The sequence below is a fragment of the Alosa pseudoharengus genome, unplaced genomic scaffold (assembly GCF_046254945.1).
Source record: "Alosa pseudoharengus isolate Yale_2024_CS ecotype anadromous, Long Island Sound unplaced genomic scaffold, YU_APseudo_1.1 YU_APseudo_1.1_scf_1, whole genome shotgun sequence".
Classification (NCBI taxonomy): Eukaryota; Metazoa; Chordata; class Actinopteri; order Clupeiformes; family Clupeidae; genus Alosa; species Alosa pseudoharengus.
Genome location: NW_027468564.1, coordinates 14183474 through 14203099, shown reverse-complemented (window position 1 = coordinate 14203099; position 19626 = coordinate 14183474). Strand labels below are relative to the sequence as shown.

The 19626-nt window shown below is 43.4% G+C and overlaps 1 protein-coding gene across 6 annotated transcripts in view; it reads right to left on the bottom strand.

Annotated features, from left to right (window-relative positions):
- The window catches only part of LOC143121582 (protein NLRC3-like), a 63389-nt gene that overhangs the window by 39332 nt on the left and 4431 nt on the right, over nucleotides 1-19626 (bottom strand). For 3 of the 6 annotated variants that reach the window (XM_076282027.1, XM_076282037.1, XM_076282045.1), the window contains exons 1-4: nucleotides 11876-15990; nucleotides 11593-11732; nucleotides 7631-7714; nucleotides 5494-7365 (exon numbers count right to left, since the gene is read on the bottom strand). In XM_076282027.1, the coding sequence (XP_076138142.1) occupies nucleotides 5494-7365; nucleotides 7631-7714; nucleotides 11593-11708 (2072 nt within the window). In that variant the 5' untranslated portion in view covers nucleotides 11709-11732; nucleotides 11876-15990. Of the gene's footprint in view, nucleotides 1-5493; nucleotides 7366-7630; nucleotides 7715-11592; nucleotides 11733-11875; nucleotides 15991-19626 lie in introns of those variants that run through there. The other 3 variants (XM_076282001.1, XM_076282010.1, XM_076282019.1) reach the window with 3 other exon arrangements.

The following is a 19626-nucleotide window of genomic DNA, read 5'->3' as shown; positions in this document are numbered from 1 at the left end:
GCTGTAGCGGAAGGAGCGAAGAACGTATATGATAATTTCACTGGGGTCTTTACAAGCATCTGGAAAGGGATAAAATGGTTTTTAGAAGCCTGGTGGATTATAGCATTAGTTTTGGGCATAGCTTTCGTGTTAGGGATTTTAATGAAATTAAGAGGTTGTTATTTGGATATGCAACACAGATATAAGTCTCAGAAGTTAAAAATGCTACAAACTCTTAGTCAACCTGATCGGAATTCAGATAGGCCTATAGTCTGGATGACAAGTAGTCAAGCATATCGATAACTCCGCCCGCTTAAAGAAAGGCGGGGTGTGGGGTGTCTGTTAGACAGATACATTAAGGCCTAGAAGAAGTTTTTACACTCACTACGACTTTTAGTCTACCAAACTACGAAATCATGGCTCAAGATATGTTAAATTACCAGGATATCTCATCTGCTAGTTCTAACTCCTCACCTACTCCATCTATTGCATCCATCACTGAGGTGGATTCTACTACTACTCACGTAAGTTACATGATATTTACCATTATCTGGATCGGATACATGCTTGTGCAAAGTATGGATTTGACACCATATAGCATTCTGATAATCATCATTAATATGATGCGTTTAACTATAATTTTAGTACAGCAGTCACAGGACATAGTGGTGACATTTATATTTGCTATACTACCAAATAGAGTTGGATTATTTAAACCTTATGCACCATTAGGAACCTATAATGAACTTAAACAAATTCAATTGATACTGGCCATCACAGGATGGGTTGTCACCTGTATGGGAATAGTAAGACAAGTGTTGTTAATGGAAAGTTATTACCTGGCGGCCAATTATAGTCATGTCATTCAAATTACAGTTGTCCTTTTAACCTATTTAACTTGTATGATGCCTCTACAGGCCATATGGGACAGACTTACTGATTCTGAGATACGTAGGATATATAGATTGGATGTCCTGAAGTCTGTGATATATGGAGTAATAATCTTAATTTTGGAAGTATGTCACGCCGTCTGGTTTATACCAGGCTACGCTGCTGCTTTCCTCACGAGTTTGTATCTAACTGAGTTCTGTAAATGTTACCCTAGGACTTCCACATCTGGAAGCAGGGGATCGGGAGACTCCGACCCGCTCGACGATTTTATAGGGGACAAATTCTAATGATCAAAGAGTCTGCATGTTCATTTTGTGACATGGACTATTTGAACAATGCTTTTGAGACCATGGTGGGGAAAGTGTGTGTTGAATGCATGCGTGAAATGTCACTGGATCAGGTGCAATACTTTATTCAAGAGTTAAATTTGTGGGAAGTGAAGCCATTGTGTCAGTTAGTTTATGGAATGTTACCCCTACGAGGGCAATTGGCAAGCATTTTGGGGAATATCCCTGGAATCCAAATTATGAAACGAGACGAGGTGTACATAGAATCAGCAATAAGACATCCTAGGCCTTTAGTCTCTTGTTCACTGTCATGTGATTATTTTGCCTACTCGATACCTTTACAAACATTTGGAAAAGCGATCCACATATCAGAGAAAGGGGCACTGGATAAATGTTTATTTATTCCCTCATGTAGCCAGGACCATGTGATGGAGACCGATCGGATAGCCCCGACCGAGACTCCGACTTTCCCACTACAGACCCCGGAATATCGGGCAGATTGGGCCGATGTGTTGCTGGAACTAGCCTTGCCTCAGAACAGGTGTGTAGCAACGTCAGCTGTTCCCGCGCAGGTATAGCGTTATTTCTTCTGCTCCAGGCTGACCATGACCTCGGACGACAGAGTAATACCTACCTCCTGTGTGGAGCCTGCGTTTCTGCTAGACCCGAGTGCTGGGTACAGGTAGTAGCAATAACACACAGCCCAGAACCCTTGATAATGAATGGAGTGTATCCTGATAATATATTTGATTTGATCAGTTCTTCTGTCTTGCATGCATGGAATCTCTCTCCATATCGACAAATTCCAATTCTGTACAGTTATCCAGTGACCCGTGTAGTGTTAATGTGTTTTTATGATTATCAGACGCGAGCCCCTTGGGCCTCTTTGCAGTATCATACTGGAGCCCGGATTGGCATCTTGTGGGGTCCAGTTTCCTTTGAAGTTCCTTACGCTGTGCCTACTTCTGTGCTATGCCCTGTGCTCCACGTAGGGGGTAGGGGTGTAACGGTTCATGTATTCGTATTGAACCGAAACGGTACGGGCGTCACGGTTCGGTGCATGAATTTACACGGAGAATACACGGTATAAAAATACATAAAACTCGTGTGCGGATTAATTAATGTCATGCGCAAATACTGTTAAGTAGCGAGAGTTACGGGAGTTCTTTAGCGACACCTAACGCTAATCTGTAGCCTCGCCTTAGCTCTGAAGCTCTGATTGGCACCTATGTTTTTTTTTGTCAGGTCGTCAGTCGAGTCCGTCAGTCATTAGCAGCACTAAGGTAAGACCCACAAGAGTTAGAGGATCCGCTGGTCTATTTAAGATCGCAAGTTTGAGAACTTCAGTTACAGTAACGTTAGTACAGGCGAAAGAGTGGTGGATAAGATGAAACTTTGTGTCAGCGTTGTTCAGCAGTTATTGGGTATGTGAGTGGAATAAATGCTACACATATTCGAAGCCATCACCCAGATGATGTAGGCTACCAATCACTGAAACGAGGGGAAAAAAACTTCCCCTGCGCTTTAGCAGCCTTTGGATACACATACAAATAGGGCCAAAACCTATGGCTTAAATTAAATTATTTCGTAATGACAGAAAGCTATGTAAATCGCGTGGTAATTACCTTTATGTTGGGGTAACTTGTAACTTCTCACATGAGGAGCTGGTAGTGTTAAGTGCATAGACAGTAAAATAAAGTGACAACGCTAACCAGGCTAATAAACAAACCATGCTAGTACGGTGAGTTAACGTCAAAGGGCAAAGTCACGTGACTTCTAGTTGTAGTCTGTTTATGAAATGAAAGGAGCAATTTCGTTTTTTAAAAAAAGGCAAAATAGTGTGATATTTTCACAGTTAGTAGGCTAGATTATTACTTTACACACAATGAAAAATATTGAGGCAAATTGTAGACCCTTCCATATACAACTAAACACAGATGTTGAAGGTCTTGCTTAAGTGGATTTTTAAAAATAATTTTTCTATGTAATTTGCACTTTCAGAAATAAGAGATGCTGTAGGCCTATTTTCAGTTTTATAGCTGATTGTCTTATTTTGTTTACAAGTTACAGATGGAGTCTGGGTACTTATTGTACTGTTTAGCCTACATCTTACACACTTCAGGCTGTTGCAGATAGCTCAGGGAAGAGACTGTATGACACTAGGTGGTACAGCCTGAGACATGCACAATAAAAAAAATGCTTTCTGCATTTTTGTTTTGCTTTTCCCTCCATTGTACCGAACTCGTACCGAACCGTGATGTCCGAACCGAGGTATGAACCGAACCGTGACTTCTGTGTACCGTTACACCCCTAGTAGGGGGTGACGTGTTGCCAGGACACCGACCGTATGGACCACAGAGCAGTAGCACAAAACCAATACGTCTTACAAGGCGAAAACGCAGAAAGGCTAGATTCAGCGCTAGCTATCAAGGTAATCTCTCTGATCTAGAAAATATGATTAGGCAAATTAGGGAAGAAACTGACCAGGAATTGAATCGTAATGTTAAACCAATTACTTTGCAACCTACTCTTGAATTAAGATCACCTGAAAACGTGGAAGTGAATGAATGTGTTGAAGCAGATGTTGAACGATGTGCAGGATTATTAAACCAGATCACCCTGACCTCAGAAATACTTGATGATTATTGAATGTGAATAAAAGAATGGATGATGAACCATAACTGCAAACAATGACTTCATAATAAATAATAAAGTGCGATGAATGAAATGTATCATTACAAGTATTTAGTAGCCTGTATCTCTCAAAACTGTGAAATGGATAAAGTGCCTTAAACTGTTCAAATGAATGTATTCAGATTGCATTGTGTGAAGAGTAGATGCCATAAGTGTTTGTAACCTGTAAGAATGTAACCGATCTCTCTTGATGACTGTAAAAGTGTATGTTGCTAAATGTAATGTGTTATATGGTTATAAATGCCATTGAATGTAAACTGTTTGTGTAACATCTGGAAACTATCTGTAAACCTGAATGTGATGTATCATCTCCGAAATGTAACCCGGAGAAGGATGTGAATGCGTGTTATTTTAAATTGTTGGTTAAGATCAGTGACTTCTAGAATGTATTAGCTATTGTGAGAATATTCCCAGCTATATTCCCAGCTAACGTGAGAATATTCCCAGCCCTCGTGGGAACTTCTAGAAGTTTCTAAACTGTCGTGGGAAAATAGGATTGATTTGTCTCAGGAATGTGTGGGGGAGGTCAAGTCTACCTAGTATAAATAAGGGCTGAACTAGACGATCGGGGCTGCTTCTTCTTTTTTCTTCTACTGCTACGTGCTGTTTGCTGTTACGCTTGATAGTCAGGATTCGTTGTCCGTACTTCGTTGAGAAACCAAGTGTTGGAACTTTGTGCCAGGCTAAAGCCGCGGATCGTAACTCCGCACCACCTGTTGCCGGGATCGCACTGTTGCTCCGACAGTAAAGAGACTGCAAAACGACTATCAGCGGATTTTTCCCTTTTTTTGAGGACTTACTCTTTTTCTTATATACCTTTTTCTCCATTTGTGGATTTACTATTGTATTCTCTTCACCATTTGTGGATTACTATTTTTATTGTACTATCTTTTGTGGATTTACTCTTTTTACATTTTCTACAACTTTTTAACCTGTAAGTGGATATTACGCCGCATTTTGTTAACATCACCAAAGTGCTGAAAAGTAAAGAACTCATTTAACCTTGGCATCTCATTCTTCAAGCAGTATTTTTAGTCTTTTCTTGGTTTTTTCTACGAATTCCAGCAGGAGGGTAAGATAACTGGTTTCTTCTGTGGTTATTCATCTATTCTTTCTAAGACTTGGGTTTGTTGGACTTAGGTGCTGCTGGACGGTAACTAAATCTCCATCCTTATAAAACCTGAGCAAGAAGTAGCCTATAACCTGTGTCTCTAGATAAACTCTAGGGTCAAACATCTTCGCACGTTAGCCAACTGTTCGAGACCTAGGCGTAGTTGCTCCTTATTTCATAAACATATTAATAAATCCTCCACGGAAGCCTGATCGATCAACTTCCAAGGGGGATATTTAAAAATAGGAGTAGTTAGGTTATATGCGCCGCAGAGGGAAGTCGTGCGACTGCACTCGACAGTAGGTCCCTGCCATCTGCAATTACTTCTAGGGAAGTATCGTAGGTTTTAACTACTTAGGCCTGGGGATACGTCTGAGAAACGGCTGACGTTGACTAGGTTCTGGGGGTTACCTGCAGGGGGCAACACACAACACACACACACACACATACACACAGAGACACACACTGTACAAACAGACACACACACACACACACACACACACACACACACACTCAGATATTGTTACTTACAGAGCTGATGTGACTCCTGGCAGCACCTTCTGAAGAACTTCATCTGGACTGAGGAGTTCAGTCTGATCTTCTTCTGGTGTCTTTATGTAATTCTGCAGGTCAAACTTAGCCAGCTGCTCCTCTGACATTTTAAACGTCTTCCATACCTTAGTCTCCCACTCTCCTGGTAAGAGTGTCTCTACATGCAGATCTTCTGAGCTCATTTTGTGTGCCACTACAGCATGGTGATTCAGCTCATTCAGACAGTAGAACAGGTTGATCCTTCTGTCTGAGCTACTCTGATCTCTGATCTTCTGTTTGACATACTGAACTGTTTGCTCTGAGCTATCTGATTGGCTACCGCTCTGTGACAGTAGGTGCTTTAAGAGATTCTGATTGGACTCCAGAGAAAGGCCCAGAAGGAAGCGGAGGAAAAGGTCCAGGTGTCCATTCTTACTCTGCAAGGCCAGGACCACTGCGGTCTTGTGTAGGTCATGAAGTGTTGCAGTTCTGAACAGAGCAAAGAGCTGAGAGGTTTGCTGTTGGTCAGGCATGTTTCTCTGTCTGTTGCTGAAGCAGAGGAACACATACAGAGCTGCAAGAAACTCCTGGATGCTCAGATGCACAAAGCTAAACACCTTCCCCTGGTACAGCCTAGCTTCCTCTCTGAAGATCTGAGTACACACTCCTGAGTACACTGATGCTTCTGTGACGTCAATGCCACACTCTCTCAGGTCCTCCTCATAGAAGATCAGATTGTCCTTCTCCAGCTGTTGGAAAGCCAGTTTCCCCAGTTTGTAAATCACCTCTTCATCTGTCTCTTTTCTCTCTGTGTACTTGACATTTGTTACGTCTGTCTGCATCATCAGGAAGTGTGTGTACATTTGAGTCAGAGTCCTTGGCATTTCTGCTTTGTCTGATTCTTTTGATGTTTTCTCTACAACAGTGGCTGAAATCCAGCAGAAGACTGGAATGTGGCACATGATGTAGAGGCTCCTGGATGACTTCAGGTGTGTGATGGTTCTGCTGGCCAGGTTCTCATCACTGATTCTCTTCCTGAAGTACTCATCTTTCTGTGGGTCGTTGAATCCCCTTATTTCTGTCACCTGGGCCACACACTCAGGAGGGATCTGATTGGCTGCTGCTGGTCGGGTTGTGATCCAGAGGAGAGCAGAAGGAAGCAGATTCCCCTTGATGAGGTTTGTCAGCAGCACGTCCACTGAGGCTGGCTCTGTCACATCACAACACTTCGGGTTGGAGAGGAAATCTAGAGGAAGTCGACACTCATCCAGACCATCAAAGATGAACATGACTCTGTATTCGGAACTAGTGAAGACTCTGGGATTTTTGATTTCTGGGAAAAAGTGCTGAATAAGATCCACCAGACTGAGTTTCTTCTCCTTCATCAGGTTCAGCTCCCGGAAAGGAAGAGGAAATATGAAGTGGACATATTGATTGGCTGTTCCTTCAGCCCAGTCTAAAATGAACTTCTGCACTGAGACGGTTTTTCCGATGCCAGCCACTCCCTTTGTCAACACTGTTGTTCTGAGGGGATTGTATTGTCTGGGCTCAAAGACTGTGCCCTTCTTTTTTCCCTCATCTTTTCTACGTCTTTCCTCTTCCAGGAAGCGCTCTTTTCTGCGTATGTCCTCTTCCAGAAAGCGTTTAAAGAGGTCACTGCATTTGGTGGGTCTGCCTAGTTCTGCTTCTCTCCAGGATGCCCTCTCTATCTGTCTGACCTCATGTTCATAACTGACCTCTCCTCCTCCCCCCTCTGTGATGTAGAGGTCTGTGTAGATCTCATGGAGGAGTCTGGTGTCTCCCTGCTGTGGGATTCCCTCAAACAGACACTGAAACTTCTTCTGCAGGTGGGATTTGTGGTTCTGCTGAAATCTGTGTGTGAAAACCAAACCCCATGGTTTAAGCCTAAATCCAGCCATTAAAATACACATATTCATGCACAAACGTATGTACTTCGGTTCTGTGCACAAACACACACACAAACACACACACACACACACACACACACACACACACACACACACACACACACACAGACACACTCCTTACCTCCAAGCAGAGAACAACCTCCATCAATACATTAACTCATTATATCAATCATCACACACACACACACACACACACACACACTTCTCACCTCCATGCTTCATGGCTGGTGTGTTGCTCATCAGAGAGACTGGTGTTAAAGGCAGCACCCCTCTCCTCAGGAGCAGGTCTTACTCTAGAGCACAAGCAGAGAACAACCTCCATCACCACATTAACCTAATCATCACACACACACACACACACACACACACACTCACATCAAATAATAAGAGTGTCTGGTAGATTCCAGACACAAAGTAATATTCAGTGTTTCCTCTAGATTTTTTTTTTTAACAGTGGCGGAAGGTTACAAAGCTACCATTTAACGGGACTTGAAAGGGACCTAAAGACAGGCCCAGCTTCTGTTTGACTGACGTCACGTTAGCCCATTAATTAAACCACATGTCACTGCTTGAACATACCGGTAGTTCACGTGGACAAAAGAGAAAACGCTTACCTGTAGCTAACTTTGTTTATGACAGTTTTGTGCCAACATGCTAGGATGCCGGGCTATGTGAACCCAGAGCTGCTAGGATGCCGGGCTATGCAAATTGGGAGCTGCAGCAGGTGGAGGTGGAGGTGGTGTTGAGAAGGATGAGGCCAAATAAAGCACCAGGGCCTGACCAGATCTGTGGCAGCCTGCTGAAGGCCTGCAGTAACCAGCTTGCTGGTGTCTACTGCCACCTCTTTAACTGCTCACTGCTGAAGGCCTGCAGTGACCAGCTTCCTGGTGTCTATTGCCACCTCTTTAACTGCTCACTGGCTGCACTCTATCCCCTCAGTCTGGAAATCTTCCATCATATGCCCTGTGCCTAAAAAGAGAAACCCCACCTGCGACAATGACTACCGACCCGTGGCCTTAACATCCCTGGTCATGAAAGGCTTTGAGAGGCTAATGATCACACAACTACAGGCGGAGGTCAGTAAGTACGTTGACCCGCTTCAGTTTGCATACAAACGTCACAGAGGGGTAGATGACGCCACACTGACGCTGCTGCATGGAGCCTATACCCATCTTGAGAAGCCCAAGTCCTTTGTATGGCTGGTGTTTCTAAGACTTCTCGAGTGCCTTTAACACTGTGCAACCCCATCTAATGGGACAACATCTTATCCAGATGGAGGTCAATCCCCACCTCATCCTCTGGGTGCTCTCATTCCTGACAGACAGACACCAGAGAGTGAGAGTTAACGGCCACCTCAGCTCATCCAGAAGGATCTCTACAGGTGCTCCACAGGGCTCTGTCATCTCACCAGTTCTTTACACTCTCTACACCAACGACTGCAGAAGTACAAACCCGGACATTACATACATCAAGTATTCTGACGACACTGTCATCATGGACTCCACAAACTCATTCGATCAGCTACAGTCTGAGCTGGCCACTTTTTCAGACTGGTGCAGCCGAAACTGCCTTGATCTCAATATCACTAAAACAAAAGAACTAATAATAGACTTCAGAAAGGCCCCCCCCACCATCCCCACTCTGACTGTCAACAACCAGCCGATAGAGAGGGTTGACACATACAGATATCTTGGGACAATAATCGACCACAAACTCAACTTCAAAAGAAATACTGATACCATTTACTCCAAGTGTCAGCAGCGTCTCTTTTTCCTTCGTAAACTCCGCAAACTCCAATCCGTTCTGACAGCATTCTACAGATGTTTCATTGAATCCATAATCACCTTCAACATCACTTCCTGGTTTGGAGCACTGTCCAACATCCATAGGAACCCACTAAACAGAATCATCAAACTGAGCAGCAAAATAACTGGACAACAACAGGAATCACTCACCAGCATATACAAGAAAAGGACTAAGCAAAAAGCAAAACAAATCACTTTGGACATCACACACACTCCACACAGTCAGTATTGCCTCCTACCCTCAGGCCACAGATACAGAGCACCTACACTAAGGACAAACAGAGCCCTGTCAAGCTTTGTCCCAGCATCCATTAGACTTTTGAATGGCTGAACCCCCTTCTTGAACTGTCTTCTCTCTCTTTTAACACCTGGACTCTTTTTAACTATTATTTATTGTCTGCCATATGTCTAGTGTGGGCTGATGGTGTGTGGTGTGTGTGGTGTGTGTGTGTGTGTGTGTGTGTGTGTGTGTGTGTGTGTGCGTGCGTGCGCATGTGTGTTGGTGTGAGTTGGTCCGTGTGTGTGTGTGTGTGTGTTTGTGTGTTTGTGTGTGTGTGTGTGTGTGTGTGTGTGTGTGTGTGTGCGTGCGTGCGTGCGTGCGCATGTGTGTTGGTGTGAGTTGGTCCGTGTGTGTGTGTGTGTGTGTGTTTGTGTGTGTGTGTGTGTATGTCTGTCTGTGTGTATGCCTGTGTGTTAATGCACTGGTGGCAAAATACGCTGCCATACTTGGGATGTTAGAATGTTAGAATATGTTCTAGAATACTCTCATGCCCAGGCTAGTTCCCTATAGATCAGTGGTCTCCAACACGGTGCCCGCGGGCACCAGGTAGCCCACGGGATGGCTATGAGGCGCCCCCAGCGCACCTTCTAAAAATAGCCAACAGGTCGCCTGCAGATCATGCTCTAAAAACACGCTCCATTGTTAAGTTTTCAATAGATATTTAAGTCTAGACCAGAACCATTTTAAGAATGTATGTAACCATACATCTGTAACATTAAATTGATATTGGTGATACCTTACAAATTGTAGCTGCGTTAAATTTTAGCCTTTGTCTCCAAATCCGTTCCCCATTTAATCTTTTAACAACAACGGAAGCGGAGCGCATACATGCTGCTCGCACGCTGCTCGACAGTAAAGGGGGAAAAAGCTTGCTTGTCTGGTGTAGCCAATGGAAGCATATCTTTGCAAAAGTTCTGTGGCCATTCCATGTTCGTCAAATACGGTTCTTGCATGATTGTTCAAGGACTGAAAAACAATTGCTTTAGCTCACAGGCCTTTTCTCCTCTGTAGGCTACTGCCGTATAATAGCGCTGAAAATGTTGTGCCATGCATGACTGAGCAGGACTGTGCATTACCTATGCATTTTTTGCCAGATCATGGAGAGATTTCAGGTGTGAAATAACTTTAAAAGGCGTCTTCATATGTTAGGGTGGTGTGGGTGATTACTTAAATGTTAAAACCAAATTGTCCACTGAAATCTGAACTTAAACAACCCCTGAATCCATAATGGTGGGTATAAATTGGGTAAAAATTGTAACCCAAATTATTAATTGCACAAAAAGATTGTTTTTTTTGTTCAAAAAAATTAGATTAGATTCCCCCATGCAAACTTTGAAATGAACAAACTGAACAAAAATGTTAGTGTGGTAGTGTTGCATATTGATATTAAAGTATTGAAGAATCAGATGAAAATACAGTTGCTTAATATAAAGACTTATAGGCGTACACAATATTGATAATTTAAAAGTAAAAATCACATAGGCCTATTATTTAGGAGGACTACCCTCGAAATAAAAGGGGTGAGCGTCTGTTTGTTTCAAATGAGTAGCCCTCCATATGATTTTGGGTCTTCAGGTAGTCCTCATTCCCAAAAAGGTTGGAGACCCCTGCTATAGATGGTATGAGATTATCAGTCCAATACTCTCATGCCCAGGCTAGTTCTCTATAGATGGTATTATCAGTCTAATACTCTCATGCCCAGACTAGTTCCCTACCAGTCTAATACTCTCACGCCCAGGTTAGTTCCCTACCAGTCTAATACTCTCACGCCCAGGTTAGTTCCCTGTAGACAACACAGACAAGGTACCAAATTATACAAAATACAGACAATGAGGCACCAATGCACCAGAGAAGAACAGAGGGGGTGTTGGGACAGGTATGATGTGTACTGTATCTGTGGATTAACTATCCTCCATCAGAGTGTGTGGGGACAGGTATGATGTGTACTGTATCTGTGGATTAACTTACCCTCCATCAGAGTGTGTGGGGACAGGTATGATGTGTACTGTATCTGTGGATTAATTTACTCTCCATCAGAGTGTGTTGGGACAGGTGTGATGCGTACTGTATCTGTGGATTAACTTACCCTCCATCAGAGTGTGTTGTTCTGGTGCTTTGTTGCACACAGCTGTGTGCTGCAGACTCTGGTCTGAGTGTCTCACTGTGACCTGCAGCCTCCTCTCTCTCCTGAGAGACACTCATCCTAGCAGCAGTGGGAGAGTCTCTCTGGGAATGTACATGAGACATATGCAGCTTTACATATTGTTTCATGTGTCACCGCATACTATAGATTATAGCTGTAGCTAAACATGAACCGCTATCTTTGTTTTTAGCACTCTGACAAGATGAAGAAACACAGCGGTAATTACAGGTGTGGTCCGACTGACCGCACACTTGACCTCACTCCCAGAAGGCCATCAACGGAACAGGTTGTGTGAAGAAAAGATGGAGATTGTAGAAGTAGAGCCAGAGCAGGAGCCGGGCCTCTCGAGAAAAAAACATTATGTCAGCGATGAGAAAAGGCAGTTTCAATATATAAATAAAAGAATAAATGGACAAACAATTACTTTGTCGAACCTCACGGGTCGGATAAAGTTGTTTGCCTGATCTGCAGGCAGGTAATTGCATTGCGCAAGGACTTCAATATAAAACGCCATGATACCAAACATAAAACCTAAATTCAGTGGCAAGGTGCACACCAGTAAGCTTGAACAACTTAAAAGAGGCTACACAGTCAGTTTTCACAAATTTGGCTAAAACCAGTGAAGCTGTAACACAGGCTAGCTACATGATAGCTCAAGAAATAGCTAAGCGGAGCAAGCCGTTTAGTGAAGGAGAATTTGTGCGTGACTGCATGTTGAAAATGGCCGACATTGTATGCCCAGAGCAAAAAAGAAAGTTCTGTGACATAAGTTTGTGGAATGACACAGTCACACATCGAATCAAAGACCTGGCCAATGATCTGAAAGAGCAACTGGGAAAACGTGTGGAGGGGCTAGGAGAGGGAGCTTTTTCTATTGCACTGGATGAAAGCACGGATATTTCCGATACAGCGCAATTGCTCATTTTCATCCCAACAGTCACAGAGAACTTTGACATTGGTGAGGAGCTGCTAAGCATGGAGAGTATGAAAGACACAACAAAGGGAGTCGACATTTGTGATGCTGTGTGTCGCAGTCTCGATGCATACAAAGTGAACAGATTGAGCACCGGCAATGGTCGGGAGTAGGGCACGTGTCGCTGCTCTCTGAGAAAGCGGTCAACAACGGAGGTGAGAAACTCGTCAGATACCACTGTATAATACACCAAGAAGCCCTCGCTGCTCAGACGCTTGAAATTAAACATGTCAGCGACATAGTTGTGAAGACAGTTAATTTCCTGAAGTCCAGAGGTCTGAATCACCGCCAATTTAAGGCTTTTTTGGCGCAGTCAGAGGCAGATCTTGGGGACGTCATATGCCTACTAAACATACATAAGTTGACTTGATAAGACATGATAAGATCAGCTGTTTCCCACCTTGTCTAAAGTTTTCGTAATTCCATCTTTCTGTATCTCTTCCTCGATCGCTGGCTGTAGTGAAAGCTCCACTCCGCTGATTTTTTATATAGGAAGCACCCTTATCGGTGGACCGTATCATTACAATAAGGATGTTCAGATGTGGTAAAATCCACGTAAAAACGAACATTTTAATGACATTTCAAAATTGATCGCGGGCCGCACTGAGTGAGGAGGACCGCCAGTTGCCCATCCCTGCTCTATGTTATCGTCTATGTTCTCTTGATTTATTGTACAGTGTCCTTGGGTGACTTGAAAGGCGATTTAAATAAAATGTTTTATTATTATTAATATTATTATTATTATTATTGTTATTAATGTGTACGGGATCAGGGTTGTGTGTTTAAATTGATGTCTTACTCCACCTTTAAGGGATCAAGGCTGTGTGTTTAAACTGATGTCTTACTCCACTACTCCACTTATAAGGGATCAAGGCCATGTGTTTAAACTGATGTCTTACTCCACTCCAGTGACTTTTCACTGACAGCTGAGCTCTTCCACAATGTTTCATTTCATTGTAATGTTCCTCATTTCCCTTTGTGCTGCTGCCTTCATAGTTCTACTGAAACAGTTAATAGGATGCCTGATCATTCAGCTACAGACACATATTGAATAGATATGTTAGGGTGTAGGCCTACAGGCTAAAGTAAATTCCTCAGTAGTAAAGTGTGGGCAGCCGTGGCCCACTGGTTAGCACTCTGGACTTATAACCGGACGGTTGCCGGTTCGAGCCCCGACCAGTGGGCCGCGGCTGAAGTGCCCTTGAGCAAGCCACCTAACCCCTCACTGCTCCCCGAGCGCAGCTGTTGTAGCAGGCAGCTCACTGCGCCGGGATTAGTGTGTGCTTCACCTCACTGTGTGTTCACTGTGTGCTGTTTGTGTTTCACTAATTCACCGATTGGGTTAAATGCTGAGACCAAATTTCCCTCACGGGATCAAAAAAGTATATATACTTATACTTATACAGTGCAGATTGAGGTCTTTGGCCACTGTAGTCTAGTTTGCATGGCTTTATGACAGTCGGGTCTGGATTAAACGCATGGTCATCCCAGTCCAGGTCCAGGGGGTCAGAGGTCAAGGGTAGGGATCCTAAAACCATGTAAGCCCCACTGACTGCACCAGGGTTGACCCTTGACATTACATTAATACACAGGATTAGATGTTAAAATCCCTTGTGCCAAAATCCAAGGTAAAAACACATTCAGAAGCCCCTGCTCAAGTTTAACTTTAAAAGCACACTACCCACAAATCCGCCAACAAATGGTCACAAGCACAATACAAATGGCCTATCCAACAGCAGTAGCCTATATAGTATGCGGCATGTCATTGGGGTTATCAAGTGGGCACTCTCATTCACCGATGTTTCGTTAAGTTAGGCCCACGACACCTCATGAAGGCTTAACAGTGAAACCAGCGTCCTGGAGACAATCCCCTCCATGCTGCCACCATATTACCACATTGAAATATCCAATACCCAAAATACTCTTAACCAGCCCAGGCATGGTCAAGGTTGGCTAGGTTGGTCCGTCCCGTTGATGTGGACTGAACCATAACCATAATAAACCTTGGCCAACCAACCATCACCCTAGGCACAGCCCATCACAAACACAAAACAAATTAGCCAGTTAGCTTAGCCTGTTAGCTTAGGCCCCATCCCAAACACAAAACAAATTAGCTAGCAGTTAGCTTACGCCCCATGCTGCCCCATATTACCACAACAAGCATCCAAATACCCTTAACCAACCTAGGCATGGTCTAAGTTGGCTAGGTCGGTCCGTCCCGTTGATGCGGACTGAACCATAAACCATAAAGAACCTTAGCCAAGTACCATCAACCTAGGCACAGTCCATCACAAACACAAAACAAATGAGCCAGTTAGCTTACCTTAGCTTGCGCCCCAGGAAGGGTAACTTCTCCTTACCCACAACCAAAACAAATGAGCCAGTTAGCTTACCTTAGCTTGCGCCCCAGGAAGGGTAACTTCTCCTTATCCACGACCAAAACAAATGAGCCCGTTAGCTTACCTTAGCTTGCGCCCCAGGAAGGGTAACTTCTCCTTACCCACAACCATTCGCTTGCCCGTTCTGCTGCTAAAGACATGTTACTAACCACCTGCCTTAGACTTCGACCACAAATGCCCAATTCAGACAGCAAGCCAATAGCAGATCTGGCCACAAACCCACGTGCACCGATTTCAATAGGCCTTAATCGTGCACTCCTACCTCGCTTAGCTGCTTCCTCTGCTATTTCAGTATATTTAGCTCTCTTCAGCTCATTGGCCACTTCCACTCTGTCTTCCCAAGGAACAGCGAGTTCAATGAAGTAAACTATCTTCTCTGGATCCGACCATAGAATTACGTCGGGACGTAGCTTAGTACTCACTATATGTGGAGGTACCGCCATCTGCTGGCCAAGATCAACCTTCATTTCCCAGCCCGCCCCATTTTTCAACTGGCCGGTTTTACACCTGGCCTTCGCGGAACAAGGTTTATCCCCCTGACGTACAAAGTTAATTTGCCTTACCCCTTTACTAGCTGCTAATGAATTAACTTCTCTTCTTTTATCCTCTATTGCCGCTGCCACACATTTCAATACCTGGTTATGACGCCACGTATACCGCCCCTGGGTGAGACTTACCTTGCATCCTGATAGGATATGGTGGAGACTGCCCACACACGAGCAAAGTATGCATTTATCATCCTCACCAAACCATTGACTTAAATTCTTGGGAGATGGGAGCACATCATATGTAGCACCTAACATAAATCTGATCTTACCAGCTTCCATGCCCCATAGATCTTTCCATTTAATCCGTCTTTTTTCCACCCCTTCCCAGTTCACCCACTGCCCTTGTTTTGCCTGCGACACTGCCTTAGTACATCTTACAGCCTCCTCCTGTCTATGCATTTCCTCCACTACCATTTTCCTCTTTTCTCCTGCAGAAGCCTTACTCCACAAGGGTTTACTTGCACCCACCCCTAGACCCCCCCGCCCGTGCTGCACATGGCCCATTATATCTCTATGCTTCAATGCTGATTGAGCTTGCTTAACTGCCTGCTCTGGGTTCCACTTCCTCCCTGCATTAACTGTGGGTGCAACTTTCCTCACCACTGGGTCCTTGGACTGAGTAAGAGTCAATTCCAATCTAGCCTTAGCACACTTAAATTCCTCTGTCAAACTAGATATTGGCAACTCTACAATACCCTTCCCATACAAGGCTACACTGCTTAAGCAGCGTGGGACTCCGAGCCATTTTCTGACAAAGGAGTTGATCATTTTTTCCAACCTCTCTACCTTTGACAGAGGAACTTCATAAACTGTCAATGGCCACATTAGCCGAGGCAACAAACCAAACTGCAAACACCACAGCTTGAGCTTACCTGGCAGCCCCGACTTGTCAATTTTTGCAATACCTTGCCTAGTGACCTGTCTCAAGTCTTCAACCTGTGATTTATCACTAAGGCTTGCATCATACCACCTTCCCAGACTCTTCACTGGTTTCTCCAGAACTGTGGGAATCACCTCCTTATTTATAGCAAACTTCTTATCTGTTACCTTCCCTTTAATAATTGAGAGACTCCTAGACTTACTTGGTTTCACCTTCATTCTGGCCCATTGCAGATTACTATTTAACTTACCCAGCAACCTGTTGGTGCATGGAACGGTTGTCGTCAAGGTTGTCATGTCGTCCATGAAAGCCCGAATCGGGGGGAGGCGTGGCCCTCCCTGCAACTTCTCCCCGCCCACTACCCATTTTGAGGCCCTAATGATGACCTCCATTGCCATTGAAAAAGCAAGTGGGGAGATGGTACATCCGGCCATGATTCCTATCTCAAGTTGTTGCCAACCTGTGGTGTAATCAGCTGTAGTAAAACATAATTGAATATCCAGAAAGTATGCTTTTACTAGGCTTTTAATGCTACCTGGGATTCTGAAATAATCAAAGGCCTCCCACAACAGACTATGCGGCACAGACCCAAAAGCATTAGCCAAATCCAAGAACACAACGTGCAGGTCTCTCTTCTCACGCTTTGCTAATTGAATTTGGTGCCAAATCATGCTGGTATGCTCTAAGCACCCGGAGAAGCCAGGAATTCCAGCTTTTTGCACCGTGGTATCAATCAGTTTATTCCTTTCAAGGTAATTTGTCAGTCTCCGTGCCACCACACTGAAGAAAACCTTCCCTTCAACATTCAGTAGACTAATTGGCCTAAATTGATTTATCTCCAATGCGTCCTTTTCTTTGGGAATAAATATTCCCCCAGCCCTCCGCCAAGCCTTGGGAATACTCTGCTTTTTCCAAACTATCTTCATTAATTGCCATAAAAATCTTAAAACATCTGGTGCACTCTTATACAACCGGTAGGGCACTCCATTAGGTCCTGGGGCTGAAGAGGCCCTTGCACGTTTTATTACTTCTTGCACCTCTTTCCACCTTGGTGGACTATCGTCGCATTGGCTACTTAAGGCGAGACACGGCAGGTGAAAACATCGTTTTTTCATGCACTGGTCAATTTCGAGATTTTGGGCTAATTTGCTACCTTAGCATGTATTCTTTCACACTACTACAACAACAAAGCCCGATTTACACATTTAGGTGTTTATTTCATTACATTTTGTCTACTCGCGCCTGTATATTTCTCCTAAATTCACCAAAAGTTAGTCTTCTAACGTTTCATGCTCTACCGCGACCGTGATACAAAACATAACATGTGTAGTACCGTTGGAAAGCTCTGTTTTTCCTGCATGACGTTGTGCTATCCAAATATGGACAATTCCTTTGTAACCGCAACCAATCACGAAAGTTCAAAGGCGAGTCTAGGCTGAGAACGGAATCTCTTGGCTGTGTTCCAAGGCTGTTTTCTCAAATTGAGTTTTTATCATTTTCCAGTAGAAACATCTCAGCCTATGTAGCACCTATGTACACCAAACTTTCCAGATATACACTTAGCAGTATTCTGAAGATATTTACAGAGGGATTTGTTAATAAATCATTCCTGGCCTGATTTATGTGACATTTTAATAAAAAATATAAGGCAAAAATTGATTTTTTTAAGGCTATGGACAGTATATTCTGATTTCCTAGGTAATGAAAGCAGATATCCTGAAATCCCTCTGTAATTTTATTTTTATCTTGTATGCAAACAAAATGAAAGAATAATTTTGTACCTGGCTTTATCATATGTTCAGATCTATCTACTAGAGATGCACCGATATGGAATTTTAGGGCCGATAACGATAACCGATATTTATTGGTTTGTTGTGGCCGATACCGATACGATAACCGATAATATTACTCTTGAAAAAAAATTGTGAAAAGTGATTTGGGGAAAGCATTTAATAAGCATAATTTTATTGCATTAATTTTACCTACCACCAAATGATGGACAGAACTCATAATAGTCCTCAATAGTAAGGCAGTCAACAACATAACAGTAGCCTAGCCCTACAGTATGTGTGGCTCCTTTAAGTGAACCTGACGTCAGTGAATTGCGAGTGAGTGGCTAGAGAGTTTGAATCGTTTTCATTTAGGACTAAACGCTCATAAACGGCTCAGTTTGGAATAAGCTACAGTATAGCGACCAAATCAGTGTTTGTGAGGGAAACTTCACAACTTCAACTGCGGGTAACTGAATAAAGCTGCAACTCCTCAGACTGTATCTTATGTCCGTCTACTCTGTTGCGCACAACCTGCTGCAGCAGAAATGAAAGGAGTTAGCCCCGAAGGTTTTAATAACTTTTTATGATGACCTGTCTGGAACTGAAGCACGAATGGTTAGCATATTTCTAGGTAATAATACAAAACCCAAGATAAAGTAATGCAAATATAATACTAAAACACAACTTAGAACTAGGCCTACTTATGTACTCGTCCCACTAACGAGTTTGTTTATTTGTTTCCCCAACCAGCGCGGTAAAGTGCAAACACACCAGCACAAGACGGCTCTAGATAGGGCTGAGCTCCGCTCTGTTAAGGTTAAATGGCGGATCATTCACGAGAGGATTTTGAGATGCAGATTCCCAAATGAACGCATATCCACAGATTTTGTTAGAGTGGTGAAATACATTCACACCGCTGACATTATATTGAGGAAAAAGTATAGCCAACCAAGCTCAAGTAGCTCAGTGTAGCCAGACGGACCTTACGTAGCCTAGGCTTAAATTAGGACTTTAAAAAATATCGGCGCAAATTATCGGCCAGAATTCTGTTATCGGACCGATAATAATATTTTCATTTTTTCACTTATCGGCTAATAATATATCGGCCGCCGATATATCGTGCATCCCTACTATCTACCGAAAATGTATGCAAATTTGCGCATATTTAATGAGATAATGCCTAATTTGCATAATTAAACATTCGAATTTCAAAAACTTGTAATACATTTTTTGTTCATACTTGTGTAAGTAATCAACTGAGGAAGTTTCATGGTGATGTCTATTATTTAAAAATTTTACCTTATTCACCTGTAGTGTCTCGCCTTAATTCACCAATAGGTGGGATATCAGCAGGAAGTACCATCTCCCTGAACCTCTCCCTATCTTTGTGCACTCCCTCTAAATA